Source organism: Artemia franciscana, chromosome 3 (assembly GCF_032884065.1).
Source record: "Artemia franciscana chromosome 3, ASM3288406v1, whole genome shotgun sequence".
Lineage (NCBI taxonomy): Eukaryota > Metazoa > Arthropoda > Branchiopoda > Anostraca > Artemiidae > Artemia > Artemia franciscana.
The window spans coordinates 54,270,387-54,294,760 of NC_088865.1; the positions used below are offsets into that span (position 1 = coordinate 54,270,387).

At 33.3% G+C, this 24,374-nt stretch overlaps 1 protein-coding gene across 4 annotated transcripts in view; it reads right to left on the reverse strand.

Moving 5' to 3' along the window:
* The window catches only part of LOC136025423 (complexin-like), an 84,523-nt gene that overhangs the window by 20,552 nt on the left and 39,597 nt on the right, over window positions 1–24,374 (reverse strand). For 3 of the 4 annotated variants that reach the window (XM_065701450.1, XM_065701451.1, XM_065701452.1), the window contains exon 3: window positions 8,606–8,760. In XM_065701450.1, the coding sequence (XP_065557522.1) occupies window positions 8,606–8,760 (155 nt within the window). Of the gene's footprint in view, window positions 1–8,605; window positions 8,761–14,676; window positions 14,781–24,374 lie in introns of those variants that run through there. The other variant, XM_065701449.1, reaches the window with a different exon arrangement.

Below are 24,374 nucleotides of genomic sequence, written 5' to 3' on the forward strand. Positions count from 1 at the left end.
TCCTAGAAATTACAAATGTAGATAAATTTATGTTGAAACATACTGAATGTTGTTCCAATAGCAAACAAGACCCTTTTGTTATTGAAAAGTCTAGTTTTGTATATATATTTACATAATCATTTAGTGCTATGATGGTTTTTTTCTACTGGCATTTCGAGGTGTCGGTATTTTCCACATTTGAAGATAAATTTATTGTCAAAACGTACAGAGCATTTTCTCAAGAACACACAAGGAAGCTTTTATGGACCACACCCGTAGATGTCTTTTTATTTTCATTCAGTTCCCTGGTTTGTGCTTGAATATAGTGGTGACAACCTTTTAGTGGTGCTCCTGAGAGTTGTAGGCACAAATAGAGGCGAGTTTAATACTCCCAATTTCATTCACTGGCCGTCCAGGCCACTAGCTGATCATGAGCCAAGGCATTTTGTGGAAAACATTACCTAAAATGGATAGATTGAAGCCAGGGATGGCTGCAAAAATCGTGCACAGAAGGTAAGTCCTCCGGAAAATCTGAAGTACTGACCGTGGTGCAAGAAAAAATCTCGAGGAACAATCGGAGGTGGGTGAAAGAAGCTTTCTTGTTAGTCCCGGCGCTAGGATAAAGTGCGTTTGCCGCTGGCGTATGTTGGGTGACTCTCCCCTCTATTTTTAGGGACGTACGTTGCCTTACCACGCCAGTCTAAAGCTAGCGGGTTGGGTTCTCATGACGTCAAAAGAATGATGGCGGACACCTTGAAACTGTCAAGGAAAGCTTTCTACAAAGGGAAAAAGACAGTCAATCTCAAACTATTACGCCCGAGTGAGCCTTAATAGCCCAGAAACTTTTTGAATGTTGAGGAAAACGGGCGAATATGGCCTGAACCGCAAATCAGATTTGTATGTCGGCCAATATTAATAACAATAATGAGAATACTGCATTTTACTCCCTATTGGTGTTTTCAGTCAGTTCAGAATATCAATTTGTGAATATTTTCAAAATAAATACCTTCATGTTTTTCTCTGGGATAGAGCTCGTCTAAAACTATTTGATTTCCTTTTTTGTTAGTTTGTTGTAAATGCCTCTTAACTAATTTACTTTAAGACATAAAACTTTTCAGCTACAATTAACAAATCCGCTTTCGGAAAGCTGTTATTCTGTCTACTTTTAAACAAAACTTTTTTCCGCGTTAAGAAACAACCAAAACTGTGGAAATAGCATTTCCTCTAAAATGGAACTTAATTTCCTCGACTAAACAGGATAAGCCTTTAATTTCCACTCAAAGAGCCTATTGTTAGATAATCTTTGTAGTTCTGCACAATTATTTGGGGTCATGCCTGACAGTGTTTAATAGGCTGAAGCGAAAAACTAGTCGAAATTAGAACGGAGCTATCAGTTCTAAACGCTGTCTGAAACGGCTAATAGACAAAGAGTTTAGACTCATTTGAATTAAAAACAGCAGAAGTCACAAGATTAAATGGAAACAGTCTTCCTTTTCTCCTTCTGTCTTCCTTTTTTTTCTTTTTTATGTGTTTGTGCTGTTGCATTGGTGATTTCTCTTTTCATTATAATTTAAATGCAATGAGTGTTAATTTTTTTTTTGGCGATCCTGAAACGTGTCTTCTGTGAATTGAAGAAAGAAGTGGAACAACTGAAATCAAAGAGTGATCTTAAAAGGAAGAGACCATGAAAGGGAAATGCCACCCCCTTAGAAAATTTTTAGAAATATTGAAAGGGGAATATAAATATTATAGACGCTAGTTTTTTTATAATCCCCTAGTGTGCTTAATGTGAATTAAGTTATTTTTTTTATGAAAGTAAAAAATGTAAGAAGATAATGAGGAATCCTTTGCAGGAAGTTTTTTCACCATCTTCAGAAAATACCTCATTACCTTCTTATATTTATCAGGATGGAAAGATGGGGTGGACTTTGTGATTATGCAAATAAAAGCAAAGTGTTATGGGTATGGGTAGACCAAAAGATCTTATGGGTCTCTTATTTGAATGGTCGTTAAATAACAATGCAATGGTCGTTAAATAACATTTTATGTTTTTTAAGAAATCTTCCATATCCATCTCTGAGGTCTTGCTATCTTTCATTTTCTCCGCAGTTTTCAATATTTTTCATGATTCTACTATTTTTAGCTTGTTTTATTTTTTACAACATCTTGTAATAGTTTACCCCCATAATTAAATAGAGTATTGAAATTAATTAATTGGTAGTTTCTTACCATTCCTTCAAAGGATAAAACGAGGAAATTCCAATTAATAGTTTTCCGAATTCCTCCTAATAGCATTTGGAATTAAAAGAAAAAAAATGTAGTTTCTATAATTTTCAGAGAGAAAGAAAATTAAGATATAATAAATTATAGAGATTGTCAAGGATATTACTGTGCTTCTAGAAAGTGTAGCATTATCTATACTCTCATCAAACTCCACGCCAGAAGAGGGGTTAGTAACTTGCACCTTTGAAACAAATTCCTTGCATCGAACTTCTTTCAGATGAATTCCTCGCAAGACATTATTTCTTGTTATTCATTCTCTGATATACTTTGGGATCGTTTCAGTCCAGAGCAAATTCCATACTTCAGTAGTCCAAACGCACTGGAAGATGCACAGGCGCACCAGATTTTATGTCGACATAAAACCCCTCTACTTTCAAAAGTAGAACACAAAATACCCTCTAATTAAAAATTAATGAGACTTTTTTTCTTTTTTCAACGAGATCTACAATACAAAAAAGTTTGAGTAAGAACAGATATTGAAGCCGGAGTCAGCTGTACTTTTGATTTTGCATTTTTAGTTGTTTTTTCTACATTTTTAAGCTAAAACCTCTATACTATTAATAAATTATACTGCAGATTTTTGATATTCTAAAACTGTAAAATAATAAAGAAAACTAGAACAGAATTGTTTTACATACTTATATACATGTAACAGTAACTGGTATTTTATTGTAATGAGTTTTAAAATGTATAAATTTTAAAAATGAAATCAAATCAAATTGTACAAAAAAATAAATTAGCCGGCAAAATAATTGCAAGCTGTAGAATTGGATACATTAAAACATTTAATTTTCAATGAATTTTTATGAATTTTATGTGAGACATTATGTCATGCTGTATTTCTAATGTTTCTTAGAAGAGAAAGTAAGAAAACAATTATTACAATGTTTGCCAGTTATGAACGCAGATCCTAAGCAAAATCTTGAGGAGGGGGGCAGTGCGACAAGGGTACCAATAATTGACGGAACTGACAAGTTTATTCAAAAAAAGAGTTAAAAATCGAAAAAGAAAACGGAATGAGAATGCCAGAATTTTGGGTGGCCGGGTTCCTCCCGACCCTCCTGGATCTACCCTGTATTTATTTATTACTTATAGTATTATTTATATTAGCATATTACATATTTTTTAATAACTAATATAATTACCATTTAGTTCCAAGAACGACGCAGATGACAGCAGTGTCTTGTTTTGACATCACTTTACCAGATCATTAACTTTATACATAACGTTTTATTTTTATTTTCAGACGGGTCTTTTAAGAATAAACTATCTCATAGAAAACACAATTTAGTAGAAAAGCTTGATTCTTTGAAGCCTGAGGAAATACAAATTACAATTTTTTCCAATTCAAAGAATCCACCAAACAGAAAATTGGCTAAGGAGCTCGATCAGAATACCCCCGAGGCAAATAAATCACTGGATTTCTATTCTAAGAGAAGCAGCAGTATCCATTTTAACAATATTCTGGAATTGATAAGAAAAGGAAATATCACATTCATGGAACTCTTACAAAGTTTTACTTGAAACCAATTGTAGCTTGTTTTATTCAAACATACAGGCTATATTTATGCAAGTGTTTTATTAATTAGTCTTGGATAATTAAGGTAATAGGATAACTAATCCTTTAGTCTGATATAGCAAAACTAATTAGTCTGGATAACTAAGGATCAATTTCAATAAATGATGTCCCAAATACAGGTGGAAACAAACTGTTCACTAGTTTATATCTTCGTTAAACTCAAGAACTCTCCACCTTGAACTCAACACGAAAAATAGTCCCTATAATCCTGACAAAAAGACTTTATTAAGTTATTTCATTGGAAATAAAGATGTTCATTTACCCAGAGCGAGTAATAAGCTTATTTTTCTGTTTGTTAAAAACGAGAAAACAAGACTAAATATAAATACGTTTCATTTCGAAAAAATATGGGTTGCATGAATTAGTATGTTAATCACTGTCTTTGTACAGATTAAGTAAAAAACCAAGTTTTTCAGTTGAAACTAATGAGCAAAATTAAAACGTAAAATAAACAGAAATTATACCGTATATAAGAGGGCTGCCCCCTCTTCAATCTCCCACTCTTTAACTTGAAGGTTTTTAGTACTTCGAAAAAGCTTCTTATTCTAAATAAACGTTCCTTGTGTTTGGAGAGTCATTCTTAAGGAATTACGACACAAAGTTAAACTTTAACGTAAATAGCAAAGTATTGAAGAAGGGGCAATATTCTCATATACAGGATAATTTCTGTTCGGTTTAGGTTTTAATGTTGCTCCTTACTTTTAGTTGTAAAAACTTTTTTTGCATTTTATTTCTGATCATTTTCCAAACAATATCGTGAAATCTATCTCCCCCTTCAAAAGAAAATTAATCTTCCCCTCATAATATTTTTCCATTGACAACTCCTTCCATGTAAAATATACCCCGGACAATTCCATCCTTGCTGGAGATTCCCCCCGGAAAATTTCTTGCGGACGATTCCGCTTCATAGCATACTTTCTTCTAAAAAATATTTCGTTTCTGATCATATTTCAAATCATGCTGAAAATCCCCTCGTGGAAAATTTTCCCAGAAATATCCTGCAATGAAAATTTGCTCACACGGAAAACTCCCTCGTGGAGAATTTCTCCCGCGGAAAAATTACCTCAAAGAGAATTTCCCCCATGTAAAATCACCCCCCCCCACCGCGGAAATATCCTCCAGACAATTCGAACCCCGCTGAAAACCTCCTCCGGACATTCCCTCAGAACATCTCCACATATAAAATTTAGTTGGTGAAGAAAATGTAAGACAACAAAAATAAAATTGTTTTGGAACTACCCATGTGAAAATTCTCCCTAGAAAGTTTAGCCCCAGAAACTTCCCTCCACACGAAAAACTTTTCTCGTTGACCCCCCCCCCAGGTAAATGTCTGTATACTTCCTAATAATACGTATTGTACGTAAACAGTGTGCAAATTTAATAGCTCAATTTCCATTGGGGCTATGGGGCGTCATGTTACACCCAAAGGCACAGTTATTGGACCCCTTATCTATACTGAATAAAATGACTATCTAAAAGTTTATATCTGATGCATTTCGGAGAAAAGAGGGTATGGAAGAGGGGCTAGTTGCTCTGCAACTTTTAGGTCACTAAAAAGAACACTAGAAATGTTAGTTCCATTCTAAGTCCACATTCCCGATATTTGAGTACCATTGGTCCGATATTGAAATTGAACACTCATCCGTTATCTTTCTTCTGGCATACATACACTATTTCAAATTTTTGCAGATGAAAGCTTCACACATCTACAGCAAGGTTCTCTAAAGCGTTGAATATGAGGATGTAATTTTCATCACACTTCCTTGACTTTTTGGGTTGTTTTCCCCCTCTTTCGAAAATCAGACAAATTTTCCAAGGCTCGTAGCTTTTGATGAGTAACAGTGAATCTTGAGCGTTTGGAATCAGCATAAAATGCCCATTGTTTTCATGTGTCTACTGATATCAAAATTTCATTTTTTAGAGTTTGGTTGCTATTGAGCCACTTCGTTGCTACGAACTATTAAATAAAAAAAAACAAGTTTTTTTAAATGAAAGTAAGGAGCGACATTAAAACTTAAAACGAACAGAAATTACTCCGTATATGAAAGGGGCTTTTCCTCCTCGACACCCCGCTCCTTACGCTAAAGTTTTTTATTGTTTTAAAAAGTAGAGTTGCGAGAAAGAATCAAACTTTGGCGCAAGGAGCGGGGTGTCGAGGAGGAAAAGCCCCTTTCATATACGGAGTAATTTCTGTTCGTTTAAAGTTTTAATGTCGCTCCTTACTTTCATTTAAAAAAACTTGTTTTTTTTTAATTTAATTTCTGAAAGTTTTTGAATTAATGCATGTTTGATTTTGGCTCTCCGTACATAAATTACTAAAATGAAATTTGCATATTAATTCTTTTTTTGGCTAAATGGCTTTCTCTTAGTTTTGATCAGACGATTTTGAGAAATAAGGGGTGGGGAAGGAGGTCTAGTTGCCCTCCAATTTTTCGGTTACTCAAAAAGGCAACTAGATCTTTTAATTTTTAACGAACGTTTTTATTAGTAAGAAAAAAAACGTAACTTAAGAATTAACTTACGTAACAAACGTACATAACTTACGTAACTTACGTTACGTTTTATCCCAATTCTTTAAGAATGACCCCTGAATCAGAAAGGCCGTAGAATAAATAGTTGAAATTATTTAAAAAATTTTTAGCATAAAGAGCGAAGTATTTATCTCCTCCTAAATACCTCGCTCTTTATGCTAAAGTATTTTTAGAACCCTTCATATGCGTAATAATCTCTGTTCGTTTTAAGTTTTAATGCTTCTCCTTACTTTCAATTGAAAAAACTTTTTCATGTTTATATTTTCATTGTTTATTTTATAGTAATGCTAGAAAGTCCTGTGCCCTTTTCATTGAATTTCTCTTCCCCCATGAAATACCCCTCCAAGGAAAGATCCTCCCATATAGCCCCCTCCCCTGAACCCCACACCCAAACCAAAAAAATCCCCCTGATAACGTCGGTACACTTCCCATTAACCATTACTGTATGTAAACATTGGTCAAAGTTTATAGCTTGCAGCCCTTCCCCCAGGGACTGTGGGGGGTAAGTCATCCCCAAAGACATAGTTATTATGGTTTTCGACTATGCGGAACAAAATGGCTATCTCAAAATTTTGATCCGTTGACTTTGGGAAAAAAATGAGCGTGGGAGGGGGCCTAGGTGCCCTCCAATTTTTTTGGTCACTTAAAAAGGGCACTAGAACTTATCATTTACGTTAGAATGAGCCCTCTTGCAACACTCTAGGACCACTTGGTCGATACGATGACCCCTGGGAAAAAAAACAACAAATAAACACGCACCCGTGATTTGTCTTCTGGCAAAAAATACGAAATTCCACATTTTTGTAGATTGGACCTTGGAATTTTTCTATAGTGTTCTCTGATACGCTGAATGCGATGGTGTAATTTTCGTTAAGATCCTATGACTTTTAGGGGGTGTTACCCCCTATTTTCCAAAATAAGGCAAATTTTCTCAGGCTCGTAACTTTTGATGACAAAGACTAAATTTGATGAAATTTATATATTTAAAATCAGCATAAAAATCCGATTCTTTTGATATATCTTTTAGTATCGAAATTTCGTTTTTTAGCGTTTCGTTTACTATTGAGCCGGGTCGCTCCTTACTACAGTTCGTTACCACGAACTGTTTGATTTGAAATAAAAATAAATTTAAAAAAAAGATCATTTTTTTTGGCTTCTTCTAGCGGGTTACTCTGATACACTGTATATTATTTTGTAATTCGCATCCCTTTTTATGTGAGGGACTTTCGGTTGGGAGGGACACCCACGCCCACCAGAAAACCTAAGTTTTACTGAACACCCCTTATTAAAATGATCAAACAAGATTGTTTGCTTTTTAATTAATCCCCCTCAGAAAAGAATTGCGTGCGCGCCAGTCTTCATTTACTTTCCCCCTCCTTTTGAGAAGTGTGCACTTATTGTGAGTGATGAAAGCGACGCATCAACTTCCGTCTCTCTCTTTCTCTCTCTCTCTCTCTCTCTCTCTCTCTCTCTCTCTCTCTCTCTCTTCTCTCTCTTTATACCTTTGCTTACAACTTGGTGATTCATTGTAATTTGTTTATTCGATAAAAACTTCAAAGAAAACAATGCATTTTTGAGTTGAAGGATATCCTATATCTAAAGGAAATGAGGAAACACTGGAAAACAAAAAAATACGAGATAATTCATAGCCAACGAAAAAAATAGAAAAAACTCATCTACCATTTACCTTTGGCAATTTGCTATTGTCAATTGCCATTTTCCAATAGATTTCCAATTTACCAGCACTTGCAATCTCCCTTTAAAAGCTCCTAATATGTGACGAAAGAACTGCATTATTTTGCGCAATGTTTTTTATGCTAATACCAGTAATACCAGTTAATAGGTTTAAAACTGGCGAGCAACAAAAAAATAAATAGAACTCTTTCTTTTTTCGCTGATTTTGGTTTACCTCGTTTTTCCTAGTTTGTCCTGTATTTGAAAATTCTTTATTTTGAAATTCAAATTCTAAACCAAATTTTATTACACTGAACAGGATTATTGGAAATATCATTAATTGTAAAATTGCCGACTAGATTGAAAAGGTTATCACCTTTGTTTGCGCAGTCTAAATGCAGGTCATTTTGAAATTAAAAAAAGGTGAAGACCTTGGTTTCTGGATTTCTTTTTCCTAGTTTTGGTAACATGAAGAATTAGAATCTATTAGTTTATCTATTAATTCTATTAATTAATATTATTCATTATTTATTAATTAACAAAATAATTATAATTTTACCTTGTCTCTAATTTCCTGCCTCATGTTTTCTCTTTCTTCTTCCATTTTCCTGTGTTTTTCTTTTCGTCTATCTTCTGCCTCTTTTATAGCCTCTAACCTTTCTCTTTCAGCCTCTTCTTCCTTTTCCTTGTCTCCACTGTCTTCTCCTCCTCCTCCTATAAACCGTTTAAAAAACAACTGATTTAATTCCTTTAAAAAAAAAAAATGTGTTTCTTAATAAAATAAAAGCCTTTTTTCTTTAAATGTTCTCATCTTTTGAAAAGAAATTACAATCAACTTGAGTAAGTACATTGAAAATTAGTAAGTTCTGAAATATATTAGTTTAAAACCGAATAAATTACAATTTTTTATTTCCATATAATATTTGGGCATTTTTACGGGAAATTGTCTTTATTTGTATTTCCATCGACCAGATTGAAAAAAAATCCCCATCCCCTCAATAATGGATGACTTCAAGATCGGGAGTCTAATGCTTTACTATACTGCATCCCAGCAAGCAAGGTTTGATATTGGGTTATACACATTTTCTTACAAATATAAGGGTTGCTAAAAACAGATTTTCTCTAGCCCTACCAACATTGTCAATTATATATAATATATAGAGTATATATGCTCTGTATTTATGGCTAACCATGCAACAAAATGGTCTCTCAATTTCAAAAGCATAGTGATTTGGTAACAGAAACTTTACCTTTTCCGATGCGTAAAAGTAAGTCTGTTAACGAGTTTTAACAGTCTTAAGTAGAAGCTATATTAAAATAAATCCATTTTTTGAGGTCTTGTAATGTGCACCTGCCCGTTTAAAGGGGGGAGGGGGTCTTCGTAAGCCGCTATTATGATTGTTGTTTCAATTTTATTTTTAGTTCACAAATTTGTATAGGTAAAAGATAAGGTAAAGAATGCGGCATTGCACTTTACAGTTCCTAACGCTGGTACTTCATGACCCTCCAGTCAGGAAGTGAAATGGGGGTAGGAAGTCAGTCATTCTGTTCTTTCACACACACTCTCTGTTTACCTTCCCAGATTTTTCTAGGTGCCCATTTAGAGCTAGATAGACTCTGGCTAAGCTTAGAGAGTCACACCACTGACCCCGTTCCAAACCAACTACCCAATGACACCAGGGCCCGAACTCCTGTCCATGTGGACAAAGAATTTCAAGTCTAGCGTGCTAAGGACGTGCTAAGGACGTGCTAGGACGGATCATATAGGACAAAACAGCAAAGGACGCGTATTCGTACTGGACAAGCAGTAAATTTATGAATTCGGATAACAATGGAAATGGGCTTCCAATTTGAAGAGTTATTTTAACATTCATAATGGCAAGGCTTCCATTTGACTCCTTTCAAGCCTTTTTTTCCAACATTCATGGGTCACAAAGAGCCTCCAGTTGATTGGAGGCTTACTAATCCAACTATTGAGCCGTTGGGTTAGTAAGGTATTTATCTCCTCCTAAATACCCTGCTCTTTATGCTAAAGTATTTTTAGAACCCCTCATATGCGTAATAATCTCTGTTCGTTTTAAGTTTCAATGCTACTTCTTCCTTTCATTTGAAAAAACGTTTTCATGTTTATTTTTCATTGTTTTCTTATAGTAATGCTAGAGAATCCTGCGCCCTTTTCATTGAATTTTTCTTCCCCCATGACAGATTCCTCCAAGGAAAGATCCTCCAACATAGCCCCCTCTCCTCAGCCCCACCCCCAAATAAAATAAAACTCCCCTGAAAACGTCTGTACACTTCCCAATAAACATTACTATATGTAAACACTAGTCAAAGTTTTTAACTTGCAGCCCCTCCCCCAGGGATTGTGGGGGAGTAAGTCATCCCCAAAGACATAGTTATTATGGTTTTTGACTATGTTGAACAAAATGGCTATCTCAAAATTCTGATCCGTTGACTTTAGGAAAAAATGAGCGTGGGAGGGGGCCTAGATGCCCTCCAAATTTTTTGGTCACTTAAAAAGGGCACTAGAACTTTTCCTTTCCGTTAGAATGAGCCCTCTTGCGACATTCTAGGACCACTTGGTCGATACGATGACCCCTGGAAAAAAAAAAAAAAAAAATAAAATAATAATAATAAACACGCACCCGTGATTTGTCTTCTGGCAAAAAATACAAAATTCCACATTTTTGTAGATAGGAGCTTGAAACTTCTACAGTAGGGTTCTCTGATACGCTGAATCTGATGGTGTCATTTTCTTTAAGATCCTACGACTTTTAGGGGGTGTTTCCCCCTATTTTCATAAATAAGGCAAATGTTCTCAGGCTCGTAACTTTTGATGGGTAGGACTAAACTTGATGAAACTTATATATTTAAAATCAGCATTAAAATGCGATTCTTTTGATGTAGCTATTGATATCAAAATTCAATTCTTTAGAGTTTTGGTTACTATTGAGCCGGGTTGTCCCCTCCACAATCCCTCGCTCTTTACGCTAAAGTTTGACTTTTTGCCACAATTCTACTTTTAAAAACAATTAAAAGCTTTAGCGTAAAGAGCGAGGGAGTGCGGAGGGGACAACCCATTTCATATACGGAGTAATTTCTGTTCGTTTTAAGTTTTAATGTCGCTCCTTACTTTCAGCTAAAAAAATTAGTTTTTTTTATTTAATTTCTGAACGTTTTTGAATTAATGCATGTTTGGTTTTGGCTCTCCGCACATAAATTATTAAAATGAAACTTGTATATAATTAAAACGAAAATTACGTATTTATATCTTTTTTGCTAAATGGCTTTCTCATAGTTTTGATCGAATGACTTTGAGAAAAAAAGGAGCGGGAGAGGAAGCCTAGTTGCCCTCTGAGTTTTTGGTTACTTAAAAAGGCAACTTCTAATTTTTTACGACTGTTTTTATTAGCAAAAGATATACGTAACTTATAAATTAGCTTACGTAACGAACTTTTGTATTCTCATGTTTTTATTACACATATGAGGGGTTCACCCCCACGTCAGTACCTCTACATCGCAAAAGCCGTAGAATAAATAGATTAAATTACTAAAAATACTTTAGCGTAAAGAGCGAGGTATTAGGAGGAAGTGAGCCCCTCATATGCGTAATAATTTATGTTCGTTTTAAGTTTTAATGCTGCTCCTTACTTCCAGTTGAAAAAACTTTTTCATATTTATTTTTTTATTGTGTTTTTTTAAATAATGTTAGAAAATCCTGCGCTCCCTTCATGGAAATTTTCTTCCCCGTGATAAATTCCTCTATGGAAAGTTCCCCCAACATGTCCCCCTCTTCTCAACCCCTCCCCCCAACCGATAAATCCCCCTGAAAACGTCTGTACACTTTCAATAACCATTACTATATGTAAGTACTGGTCAAAGTTTGTAACTATTAGCCCCTCCCACGGGGAGTCTGGGGGAGTAAGTCGTCCCCAAAGACATAGTTATAAGGTTTTTCGACTATGCTGAATAAAACAGCTTTCTCAGAATTTTTATCCGTTGACTTTGGAAAAATAATTAGTGCGGGAGGGGGCCTAGGTGCCCTCCAATTTTTTGGTCACTTAAAAAGCGCACTAGAAATTTTCATTTCCGTTAGAATAAGCCCTCTTGCAACATTCTAGGACAAGAGGGTCGATACGATCACCCCTGGGAAAAAAAAAACAAAAAAAAAACAAAAAAATAAACACGCATTCTGCCAAGCAGAGCTGCCTTCTGGCAAAAAATACAAAATTCCACATTTTTGTAGATAACAGCTTGAAACTTCTACAATAGGGTTGTATGATACGTTGAATCTGATGGTGCGATTTTCGTTAAGATTCTATTACTTTTAGGGGGTGTTTCCCCCTATTTTCTAAAATAAGGCAAATTTTCTCAGGCTCGTAACTTTTGACGGGTAAGACTAAACTTGATGAAACTTATATATTTAAAATCAACATTAAAATGAGATTCTTTTGATGTAGCCATTGGTATAAAAATTCCATTTTTAGAGTATTGGTTACTATTGAGCTGGTCGCTCCTTAATGCAGTTCGTTACCACGAACTGTTTGGTATCTCACAGAAATATCTCTGTTTGAAATATATACTGTTTGATAAAACTAACTGTGAGAAGCTTCAAACAAGTGAGAAAAACTGAAATTTAAAAGTTGTCTCAATAGTCTGCTTTTGAGCCAGTAAAAAGAGCGAAGAGATTTTGAGCCGTAAAATCATTTATTGGTAAAAAATAGACATATCCTAACTTATTCAAAACTTTACTTTTTTCTTGAAATTTAGAATGGACAAATATTTCACACTTTTGAAAGTTTTCCAGGGGCTAGAGAGCATGTTTAGGTTTAAACCAAAAACCTATATATATATACTAGACATCAAACGTCAGTGAAATTACATTAGAGAGGATGAGATAAGTTAAATTTCCAGAGGATGGCAAGCACAATAAAGAAAAGGCGGAAAAGTTGATCCGTATTTCCCGTAGAAGACAAATACAACAGAGCTATTATTAATAGCACTAGGGATTCTAGGGAATACGTGTAGGAATTGTCCCTCATGTCTTGGAAAACCTTTTTTCGGCAATTTCTTTAAAAGAAAAATAGAGAATTTAAATGAGCAAAATAGAAAAAAATAAACCAAATATACTAAAAACGACAGTGGACAAAAACATTAAACAATAAATATCTAAATATTTCGGTTCGCAGCCGGAAGCCCTTATCAACGGTGAAAAAAAGTAACTTGTAGTAACCTTCAAGATACTCTGTGCCATAAATTAAAAAATCATGCCATTTTTCATGTCAAACAACCAAAGTGCCGCAATAAAATATATATACAGTAGATAAGAAATTGACATAAAGAAAAACACAGATTTTAAATCTTTATCTTTTTGTCTCTCCTATTCATCATTTCCCCTTAATCTTTTGGGATTTAATACTATCTTACATTTAAATATCAATTTTTATTTGTTTTAGATTTGTTTTACTTTACACTGTGACAAAATTTCAAATGACAAAATATCGAAATTTTATATCACACAACCAAAATACCATAATAAAATCAACACAATGCACATAATAAAGTCGATATAAAAGAAAAATGAGTGTTTATAAGTAATAGTTAAATTATTTACCTTTTTTGTCTGACCTAGTCAACATACTGTCGACATTTTTCTCTTAAAATTTTTGAGATTTAATACTTGTTTACATTTTAAGTTTTTGCTTTAGATTCGTGTTACTTGACATTGTGGTATTTCCTTCAATTGTGAAATTGACCACGTTTAACCTATTTATGGTATTTTTACTTGATGATACTGAGTATTAACATACCCAGGCTTATAAATATAAAATTCTGCCAAGTTTCACAATTTTTTTCATATCAAACAACCAAAATATAATAATAAAAAATAAACAAATCACAAAAGAAAATACACCTAAAAATTGAATATTTAGAATACTGATAAATTCTGAATTTATGAATATTAGTTAAATTCGTTTCCTTTTTCTGTCGGACATAGTCAGCATACTGTCAACACTTTTTTTCTATAATTTTGTGATATTTCATAATTTTTTACGGTACTTGTATGATAAATCCACTACCGCTCAAGTCGTTCATCCATTGACGCATTATAGAGCCATTTTTTCGCTAGTCTCTTTCATCTTAGTGTGAGACATGATAAAGAGAAGAGACGGAAAATAAATAATTTAGGCTATAGGTTTTCATATTAGGGAGGTGGAGGTAAATTATTTGGACTGTGGGAAGTTAGAAAGTAATTCTTACCATATAATGTGGAGAATAGTTGTACCTAACACATTAGACACGCAAACTTGCTATACTTTATCTCCCCCTCCCTAATGTACAAATATATAGCCCAAATTTGCTTTTAAAGCATCATATTTTTATCTTACTTCGTATACTTCATTGAAATTAAGCATCAGAGAAACAAGCCTATTAGAAAAATATTAGGTAGTAGGTATAAGATACAAGTACCTTTTCTACTGTTGGATATTAAACTCTTGTTTTGAAATGTTCTCCATCAAAATTGTGATACAGTGAGACAAATTCTTTTTGAAAATGAGTAGAGTAGAATTATTTGTAGTTTTACTTGAGCGTGATGATTTTTGAGTTAAATAAATATAAAAATTTTACCATCTTTCATATCAAACAACGACGTTATTTTCTTGGAAAACTGGTTATGAAAGAACTTGCGATCGAACATGACAACCTATCGATACATACTGGCCACAATCTCTGAAAGGCATTGCATGTCCAACCAACAAACTCGAAATATTAATGAACAGATTCATTCATTTAGTTTTCCGACTGTTTTGGGCTCTTAAATTCGTCATGGAATTGGTTATGAAATTGGCTGTAGAGAGATAATAGTTAATTCATGCTGCCTTTTTGAACTTAATTTAGTCTGATGGAACTGAATTTCGAAACATCGGATTTGATCACGAGATAATTCCAAAAATACTTCAAAACAAAAAGGGAAACCCATTATAATAAAATTAAACGTTCTGGGTTTCCACTTAAAAGAAACAAACGACGTTAAAACTTAAAGGAACATGAATTGTTAAATATGGCTATAAATTAGGTGAATAAGCCACTTGACGCCTTTTTTATGATATTTCTGAATATCATAATCGCTTTATTAAGTTTATAATAAAAAAAAACAAGTTTTTTTCTTAAATGAAAGTAAGGAGCAACAATAAAACTTAAAACGTACAGAGATAACTCCGTATGTGAAAGGGGCTTTTCCTCCTCAACTCCTCGCTCTTTACGCTAAAGTTTGACTCTTTCTCTTACTCTACTTTTTAAAACGGTAAAAAACTTTAGCGTAAAGAGCGAGGTGTTGAGGAGGAAAAGCCCCTTTCATATACGGAGTAATTTCTGTTCGTTTTGAGTTTTAATGTTGCTCCTTACTTTCATTTAAAAAAACTTTTTTTTGTTTAATTTCTGGACTTTTTGAATTAATGCATGTTTTGATCTTGGCTCTCCGCACATAAATAATTAAATAAAAATTTGCATGTTATTTTTTTTGGCTAAATGGCTTTCTCATATTTTTAATCGGAAGATTTTGAGAAAAAAGGAGCGAGGGAGGAGGCCTAGCTGCCCTCCAATTTTTGATTACTTATAGGCAACTAGAACTTTTTATTTTTTACGAGCGTTTTCGTTATAAAAATATACGTAACTTACAAATTAACTAATGTAACGAACTTCAATATTCATATGTTTTTATTGCGTATATGAGGGGGTTCATCCCTCGTCGATACCTCGCTCTTTACACTAAAGCTTAAATTTGTCCAAATTCCTTAAGAATGACCTCTGAATCACAAAGGCCGTAGAATAAATAGTTGAAATTACTAAAATTACTTTAGCGTAAAGATCTACGAGGAGGTAAACCCCTCATGTGCGTAATAATTTTGTTCGTTTTAAATTTCAATGCTGCTCCTTACTTTCAGTAGAAAAAAAACTTTTCATATTTATTTTTTCATTGTTTTTCCAAATAATGCTAGAAAATCCTGCGCCCCCCTTCATTGAAATTCTCATCCCCATGAGAAGTTCCTCCATGGAAATATCCTCCCACGCAACCCCCCCCCCCCTCAACCCTCCCCCTAAACCAAAAAAATCCCCTGAAAACGTCTGTACACTTCCCAGAAACCATTACTATATGTAATGGAAATTACTATATGTAAAACTTGCAGCCCCTCCTACGGGACTGCGGGGAAGTAAATCATCCCCAAAGACATAGTTATTAGGTTATTCGACTACGGTGAATAAAATGGCTATCTCAGAATTTTGATCCAGTGACTTTAGGGGAAAAGTGAGCGTGGGAGGGGGCCTAGGTGCCCTCCATTTTTTTGTCACTTAAAAAGGGAAATAAAAATTTTGTTTCCCTTAGAATGAGCCCTCTTGCGACATTCTAGGACCAATTGGTCGATACGATGACTCATGGAAAAAAAACACAAAAAAAAACAAATAAACACGCATCCGTGATCTGCCTTCTGGCAAAAAATACGGAATTCCACATTTTTGTAGATAGGAGCTTGGGGGTATTTTAACTTTTCGGGGGTGTTTCCCCCTATTATCCAAAATAAGTCAAATTTTCTTAGGCTCATAACTTTTGATGACAAAGACAAAATTTGATGAAACTTATATATTTGAAATCAGCATGAAAATTTGATTCTTTTGATCTATCTTTTAGTATCAAAATAATATAAAAAATAAAAAATAGTATCAAAAGTAGTAAGGAGCCTGGTCGCTCCTTACTACAGTTGGTTACCACGAGCTGTTTGATAAGTTTTTAATTATATTTAACTTCTTTATCCTGGTTGCAGCGGCAACTGCAACCTAGTGACGAACCTTTGAAGATGTCTTATACGTTCTATTAAAGGCTGCTTTTTACCATGTATCACATCTTGTTTCAACCTGAGTACCCATAAATTGAACCAACTCTGGCGAAATAAAGAGCCGAAAAATGCAGGGGAAGTATATGATTTGAGCTATGTATGACATTTTAGGGGGAGTGGTGGGTATAAAGTATATTGGAACTGCAGTTGAAATGGGCTAACTACAACTATTCTGCATATATGAAGTGAAAATTGTTGTTTTTAACCATTTTCTAGTTTAATTAAGAGGGAATGGTATCACCTTAATGTTTCAATGAAGGGCTTAAAATTGAACTTCCGAGAAGAGCAATTAGCATATTCGAAAAGAGCACAAAAAAGGCATCGAGTAGTGTGTTCACCTAATTCATAGCTGAGTAATGGAGAGGGTCTCCATATTTACCCATGAATTACCAAACGTATGAAGAGGTTTAACATTAAATTTCCTTAATTTTCCTTAAAGTTTCCTTTTCGCAATCATGAAAGCTTCTTTCTAGACTTCTACGACATACTGAAAGTGATGTTGTTGTTTCTCATCAATATTAAAGGGCTCTCTTGAGTGCCTTTCCAACGTTTACTTTCTTATCTATATTTTTGATTTTATCAAATTAGTTATTTTGACGGGTAACACTATACTAAAACAATCTTTTTATTTAAATCTGTTCATTAAAAATGGAAGAAAACATTTGTAGTCTGTCATTTTCTAAGTTTACTCAAACGTTCTAAATTTGGATACCGTTTTTAAGTAATTAAGCATGAATACCGGCTTTTATTCAACAGATCAATGTTAAACAACAGATATTATAAGTAATGTCAATTAAATTTAGATTATAAGTATTGAAAGACGTTATAAATAACACCGATTAAGTAATCGACGTTATAATTAATGTCAATTAAATTTTAATTATAAGTAGCGCTAAGTTGATGCTATAAGTAAAACTGATTAAACAAATGACATTGTAAGTAATTAAGCAAATTACCCTGACCAGATCATCATCAAGAACAAATTAATGACAATTAGGGTCGTGCATCCTCGATGACCATTCTATACGAAAAATTGAATGAACCGTTACCCGAAGGTAAAAAAAACCGTTACCCACAAAATTGAACGAACCATTACCGCTTAACCACAAAATTTTTATTTCAGCACACTTAAGTCGTTGCCCAAAAGAAGAAGCAAACACTGCTAGAAAGTGTTCTAGCCTTAAGATGGAAATTAATATTAGACAACAATGCTTTTGTTCTTGTGTCACAGGATTTCTGCAAAAAGGGCAACTTGTTTTAGCATAAATCAATTCAGCCATTGTCGTAAAATCTCCGCTTTTTTAGAATACCGTCAATAATGGAAATTTAATCTCTTCATAGAGCCTGACTTCCAGAGCCAAATGGCTGAAAATATGGACACTGATTTTGGACTAGTTTCAGAACCAATGTCACGGTATTGATCCTGGAAGCATTAATACTTTTTATGGATATGAAGCCATTCTAGTTTGCTAGAGCCGGCCCCCGTGAATAGACTTAAGAATGTTTACTTTACATTATCCTCGGAAGAGTCAATAGAAGCATTCGCATAAGTAATGGTATTTTTCTTTGGGAAGGGGGCAGTAGTTACCCCTCTGAAAGTTTTCCATAGATAACTTCGAAGACCACACTGCCTTTCCATGACGAAAGTAAAACAGTTCAAAATAGGGACGAAACCTTTTAATTGACAGTTAACAGATATAAAATTATTTAACTGTATATTTCGAACACATATACAGTATTCATCACCCAGTTAAATAATTTTATATCTGTTCACTGTCAATTAAAAGGTTTCATCCCTATTTTGAACTGTTTTACTTTCGTCAAAGTTTTTTATTGAATAAGGTCAGTAAATACAGATTTTTTCGAAGGGGAATGTGAGTTTTCTAGGGAGTACCACTGCCCAGCTGGGTCCCCGTGGCAAAGCTAATATATTTGAGCAATGTGATATATTGTACAAGGAGCCAAAATCTAATTAGGACTGAGGCATGAATCATGCGCTATAATAAGAGAGAAAGTGTGAGCAATTTGAATGAACTTTTAGAGATTTTGAAAGTTAAGGGTTCTAGAATTGGTTTGAATTATTTAGAAATATCTAGAATTGGAGTCGAAATATGTAGTAATTATGTTTTTGAGTACGATCTAATCTCCCACAGTCCCCGGGGGAAGGGCTGCAAGTTATGAGCTTTGCCCATTAATTGCATGTAGAATTTTTCATTGGTAAGTATACAGACGTTTTCAGGGGGGTTCTGGTGGGGGGATTGGGTTTCGTGAGATGATCTTTCCATGGAGGAAATCTCATGGGAGAAAACAATTTCCATGAAGGGGGCGCTGGATATCCCAGCATTATTTAAAACGGTCAGAAACTAAAGTTAAGAAAAAGAAAACATGTCTACTAAAAGCAAGGAGTAACATCAAAACTTAAAACGAACAAATATTATTACGTATATGAGGGTGTTCGTCTCCTCTTCAATACCTTGCTATTTACGCTAAAGTATTTTTAGGAAATTCGAAGGAGCTATTTATTCTAATTAAACGGCCTTTGTAATTAAGGGGTTATTCTTAAAGAATTAGAACAAAATTTGAAAGAGCGACGAGGTGGCGAGCCCTCTGATATTACTTATACGAGGAAGTTTGCCCCCTCGTGAATACCTCACTCTTTACGCTAAAGTTCGAATTTTGTATAATAATGGCCAATATAAGCAATAATTTTTTGTGTTATATTCCGGCCGATCTTAGCATTTAATTTTACCTTAAGCAGCTTCATAACTATGATTCTTATGTGATAATAAACCAAAGATATTGCATGTGTTCGGCTTGTGGGTGTTATCAAATAGTAAAAAACAAGTTACGAATATAAACTATTACGAATATAAATCATTACGTATATCTTTTAAATATCTTTTCTTTCATTCATTTCAGTCATTTGAGAATTGCTCAACTTGTGACTCTCATTTTCATAAGAATAGTTTCGACCTCTTTGGCCGTTTTGTTACTATGCCTTAGAAATTAGTCCCCCAAACATCGCTAATTTAAGTTACGTGGGGGAATCTTTTGATGGAGGAATTTCTTGTGGGGGAAGAGAATTTTCCATGGAGGGAGTCTGGAGTTCCTGACATTATCCAAGAAACGATCCGTAATTAAATAAAAAAACAAGTTTTTCAACTGAAAGTAAGAAGCAACATTAAAACTTAAAACGGACAGAAAAAATTGTGTTTTTCAGATAGGCTACCTCTCGTCAGTAGCTCGCTCTTACTTTAAAGTTTCTTTTTTTATCTTTTAAAAGAGGTTATTATTCTACTTAAATAGATTTTGTGATTCAGGAGTTATTCTTAAACAACTCAAACAAAAGTCAAACTTAGGCCATTATAAGGTTATTATTAGTTTAAAAAAGTAAAATTATTATGCAAATTTCATTTTAATCATTCATGTTTGGTGAACCAAATTCAAAGCCTGCATTAATTCAAAACGTTCAGAAATTAAATGTCAAAAACTTGTTTTCTTATTTAATCTATATACTAAAGTAACCTTAAAAATATTCTTTAAATAAAAAATTAATGTAATTTTTAAAACTCCTTTGCAAAATGTATTGAAAAGTTGAAATTATTTCTTTTTCCTTAGGATTTTGAATATAACTGACTACATAATATAGCAAGTTGATCTCAATTATAAATGCATAAATGAATAAAGTAGGTGAATTGAGAAAAACTCCTCAAGTCCAAAAAAATTGATGTTTAAATTTCAAGTCCAAAAAATGATTATTAAATTGATCAAGTCCAGAAAAGATCCAGACCAAAGCTTGTGATTTAAATTTGACCCTTAGTGTCAACAGCCAGGTTTGACAAAGGTACCAATGCTCTTCCTATTTAGGAAAATACTTATTTTGTGTGTGTGTAGAGCAAACACAATTAAATAAAATACTATTTTGTTGTGCAGAGCAAACACATCGGAAAAAATCCCCTATTTTCAAAACATTGTTTGGCGAAAGAAACTGTCGAGTGTGAAAGTTTGGGGATTGAAGGGATGGTAGCCCCCTCCTATTTAGGATCAACCCTGAATATAATGGTAAAAAAAAAAATCAAATTTAAAAAACGAGTTTTCTCAAATGAAAGTACACAGAATCGGTGAAATTTAAAAGCGAAAGACTTTTCACTTACAAACGTGGTTTTGTCACCCCTTCCTCACTCTTTGCGTTGAAGTCTGGCTTTCTTATAATTTCATTGTTTATGGAATAAGAGCTCTAACATACGAAAATAAAAGTATAAATGTTTCTTTTTTAGTTTAAATTTGTCTGTAAATTAAGTGATAATTTACTTCACAATGCGACTCGAACGATGTGTCTCAGACAGCAAAATTTTTAGTCCAAAGGTTTTGAAGATTAAACCCTTGTAGATACCAACCGGGTGTATTAGTAAAATGTAGAGTACTTTCTGGAAAGTGTTATGTAAACAATAGAATAGAAAGCGGGGACTGATCCAAAATGGACCAAACCCCCCTAGCCTCCCCCCAGGATACGGACTTGATTGTATTTAACAGTGATAATACTGGCCTATCGGCTTTCTTCAGTTCTTGTAGGTGATTGAATGAGCTATGGCAGTCACGTCTTATGTATCTTTATTATGAATTCATTAAAAATTTAAAATCTTTAGAAATCTTGCGTTTTGAGATAGAGGCAACCGTTACAATTTTAGATTATGAAGATGAGATTAAGTTTTTAATGAGAAAATAATAATGACGAAAAAAGGATTAATAAGAAATTGAATGAAAAGAAACACGAGGGGTACCTAATGAAAAAGAGGAAAATTTAGATTCATTAAGTAAAGCTTAGACAAATTCAGTGGCGCCAGTTGGAGAAGGGGGCAGCGAAGTGATATTTAGTCTCCCCCTAAATTTTAATAAATAACTTTTTGAAGTATTTTCATTGAAAAGTTGAAAAAATGACAATTTTGCCCCCCCCCCTTAGATTTACAACAACACATTTTACACCCTCTCGCTGAATTTTTATAAATTGACGTCGCTGGATATATTTATGTGTGAATCACTTTGTAATTCCATGATGGACAGTGTGACATAATGTTTTGAACAAAGGAATTAATTAGCATTTTTAATTAGCATTGCTAATTAGCTAATTTAATTACCATTAGCATAATTAATTATGAAAGCAATTAGTATTCTGACCCATGTCTTACTGATAAAATCCATTCTAAATGGATCCAGATCAAAAGCTACGGTTTATCTTTTATTGGTTATTCTGAAGAACCGTTTAAGATACATGTAATGAACAAAATCAGAAATATATATATGTATATATATATATATATATATATATATATATATATATATATATATATATATATATATATATATATATATATATATATATATATATATATATATATATATATATATATATATATATATATATATATATATATATATATATATATATATATATATATATATATATATATATATATATATATATATATATATATATATATATATATATATATATATATATATATATATATATATATATATATATATGTATATATAAAACGAAGTAGATATTTAAAATCTACTTCTTAAACTGAGATAAAAAAAAACAATTAAAACCAACAAAAATATCCTGCATATGAGGGAACTCCCGATCCATATCCCCTAAGTCTTTGCACTCAAGTTAAAAGTGCTTTAGTGATAGAATTTACAAGTGCAAAGAATCCAGGTCGTGGGTTATTGCAAGTGTTTATTTACTATTTACTTTAGAAAAATTTGAACTGAAAATTTATTGTTTAAATGAAATGCACTTCAATAAGGTAGATATATAGAATCTACTTCCTAAACTGATATTAAAAAAAAACAACAAAAAAAAACTGAAAAGACACAAAAATATCTTGCATATGAGGGAACTCCCGATCCACAGTCCCACAGTCCCTCGGTCTTGGCACCCAAATTAAAAGTGCGTTAGTTATATAATTTACAAGTGCAAAGAATCCAGGTGGTGGGTTATTGCAAGTGTTTATTCACTAATCACTTTTGAAAAGTTTGAGCTGAAAATTTTATTGTTTAAAGGAAATGCACTTGAATAAGGTCATTCATTCTTGTGGCATTGTGAAAAATACTTTTTACTCAGTTCATGTTGTCGTTGTGTTTGAAAATTGGTTCTTAAGGCATTGAGAGCAAAAAATCGAATTTTATGCGTATAAAGTGAGGGTGCAAACTCCCCTCATAGGCCAAACAGTTTCTGTTCATCTTAAGTTTTTATCTCACTCTTTACTACTATTTGAAAAAAACTTCTTTTTTGTATTTGATTGAAAAGTAGGATTTTCGAAATAAACTAACGTCTCCGCAATAGGATGCATATGGTGAAAAGAGGTCAGAGGTGAAATCCGGAATCATCTAAAAATTCACTTAATTAATCTGAAGCAACTCTCAAAGAAAGCACAAAAACATGGGCTTAACACGCTTTCTTGAGTCTTTCTTGCCATTCTCCAAAGAAAAGAATCGGGTGGCTAACATCCTAATAGATGGCGTGCAACAACGCTGTATGTCATAGGGGCTAGCTTTAATAGATAAAAGGTGTATATTAAGGGCCCATTTTTTTGGACAGGCTGTATGTAGGGACAAAATGCTAGAATTCTTCCAAAATGGAAGTATTACAATACTTCCATGACCAGTGATCTCTTTTGTTATTTAAAAGGGGCACTAGACCATTAGATTTTCATTCTGATTATCTCTCTTTAAATAGTTTATGACAACTTTTTTGATACAATATAAAATCTAATTAATTAAAGTCAGTAAATTGTCTATATTTTTCCTAACAATTCTTAAAATACGAAACTAGCGAAAAAATTTAATAATTTGTCCTGATAATTTAAATTAATTAAATTAATTAATTATAATTTCATTCTGATTATCTCAGAATGGTAGATCTGATTATCTACCATTGAAGCCTTAACTGATATATTTGAAGGTTTTAGCTCTAACTATGAAGATCATAACATCCATTTCACAAAGATCCTGAATGGCGAGGGGGATCCGTATGGGGAAGACCGAAACTTTTGGAGAAAGTCAGAAAAATGGTCTATATTTTTCCTGATAATCCTTAAAATACGAAACTAGCGAAAAAAATGTGATATTTTGACCTGATAATTTAAATTAATTAAATTAAGTAATTAGATTTTCATTCTGATTATCTCTGTTTCAATAGTTTATGCCAACTTGTTTGATACAATCATCCCCGGGAGACCCTGAAAAGTTAATATATGAGTAAAATACGCCATCTTGATAAAAATCACACGATCAGATTCGAAAGGCCAGAGAACCCCAGAGTGGACGTGTCAAGCTCTTATCAAAAAAATACCTTAAAAATCCAAAATTTCTTATTTTTTTCAGTACTGAAGGCTATGAAGGCATTTTTTATTTTTTCAAAGGGGA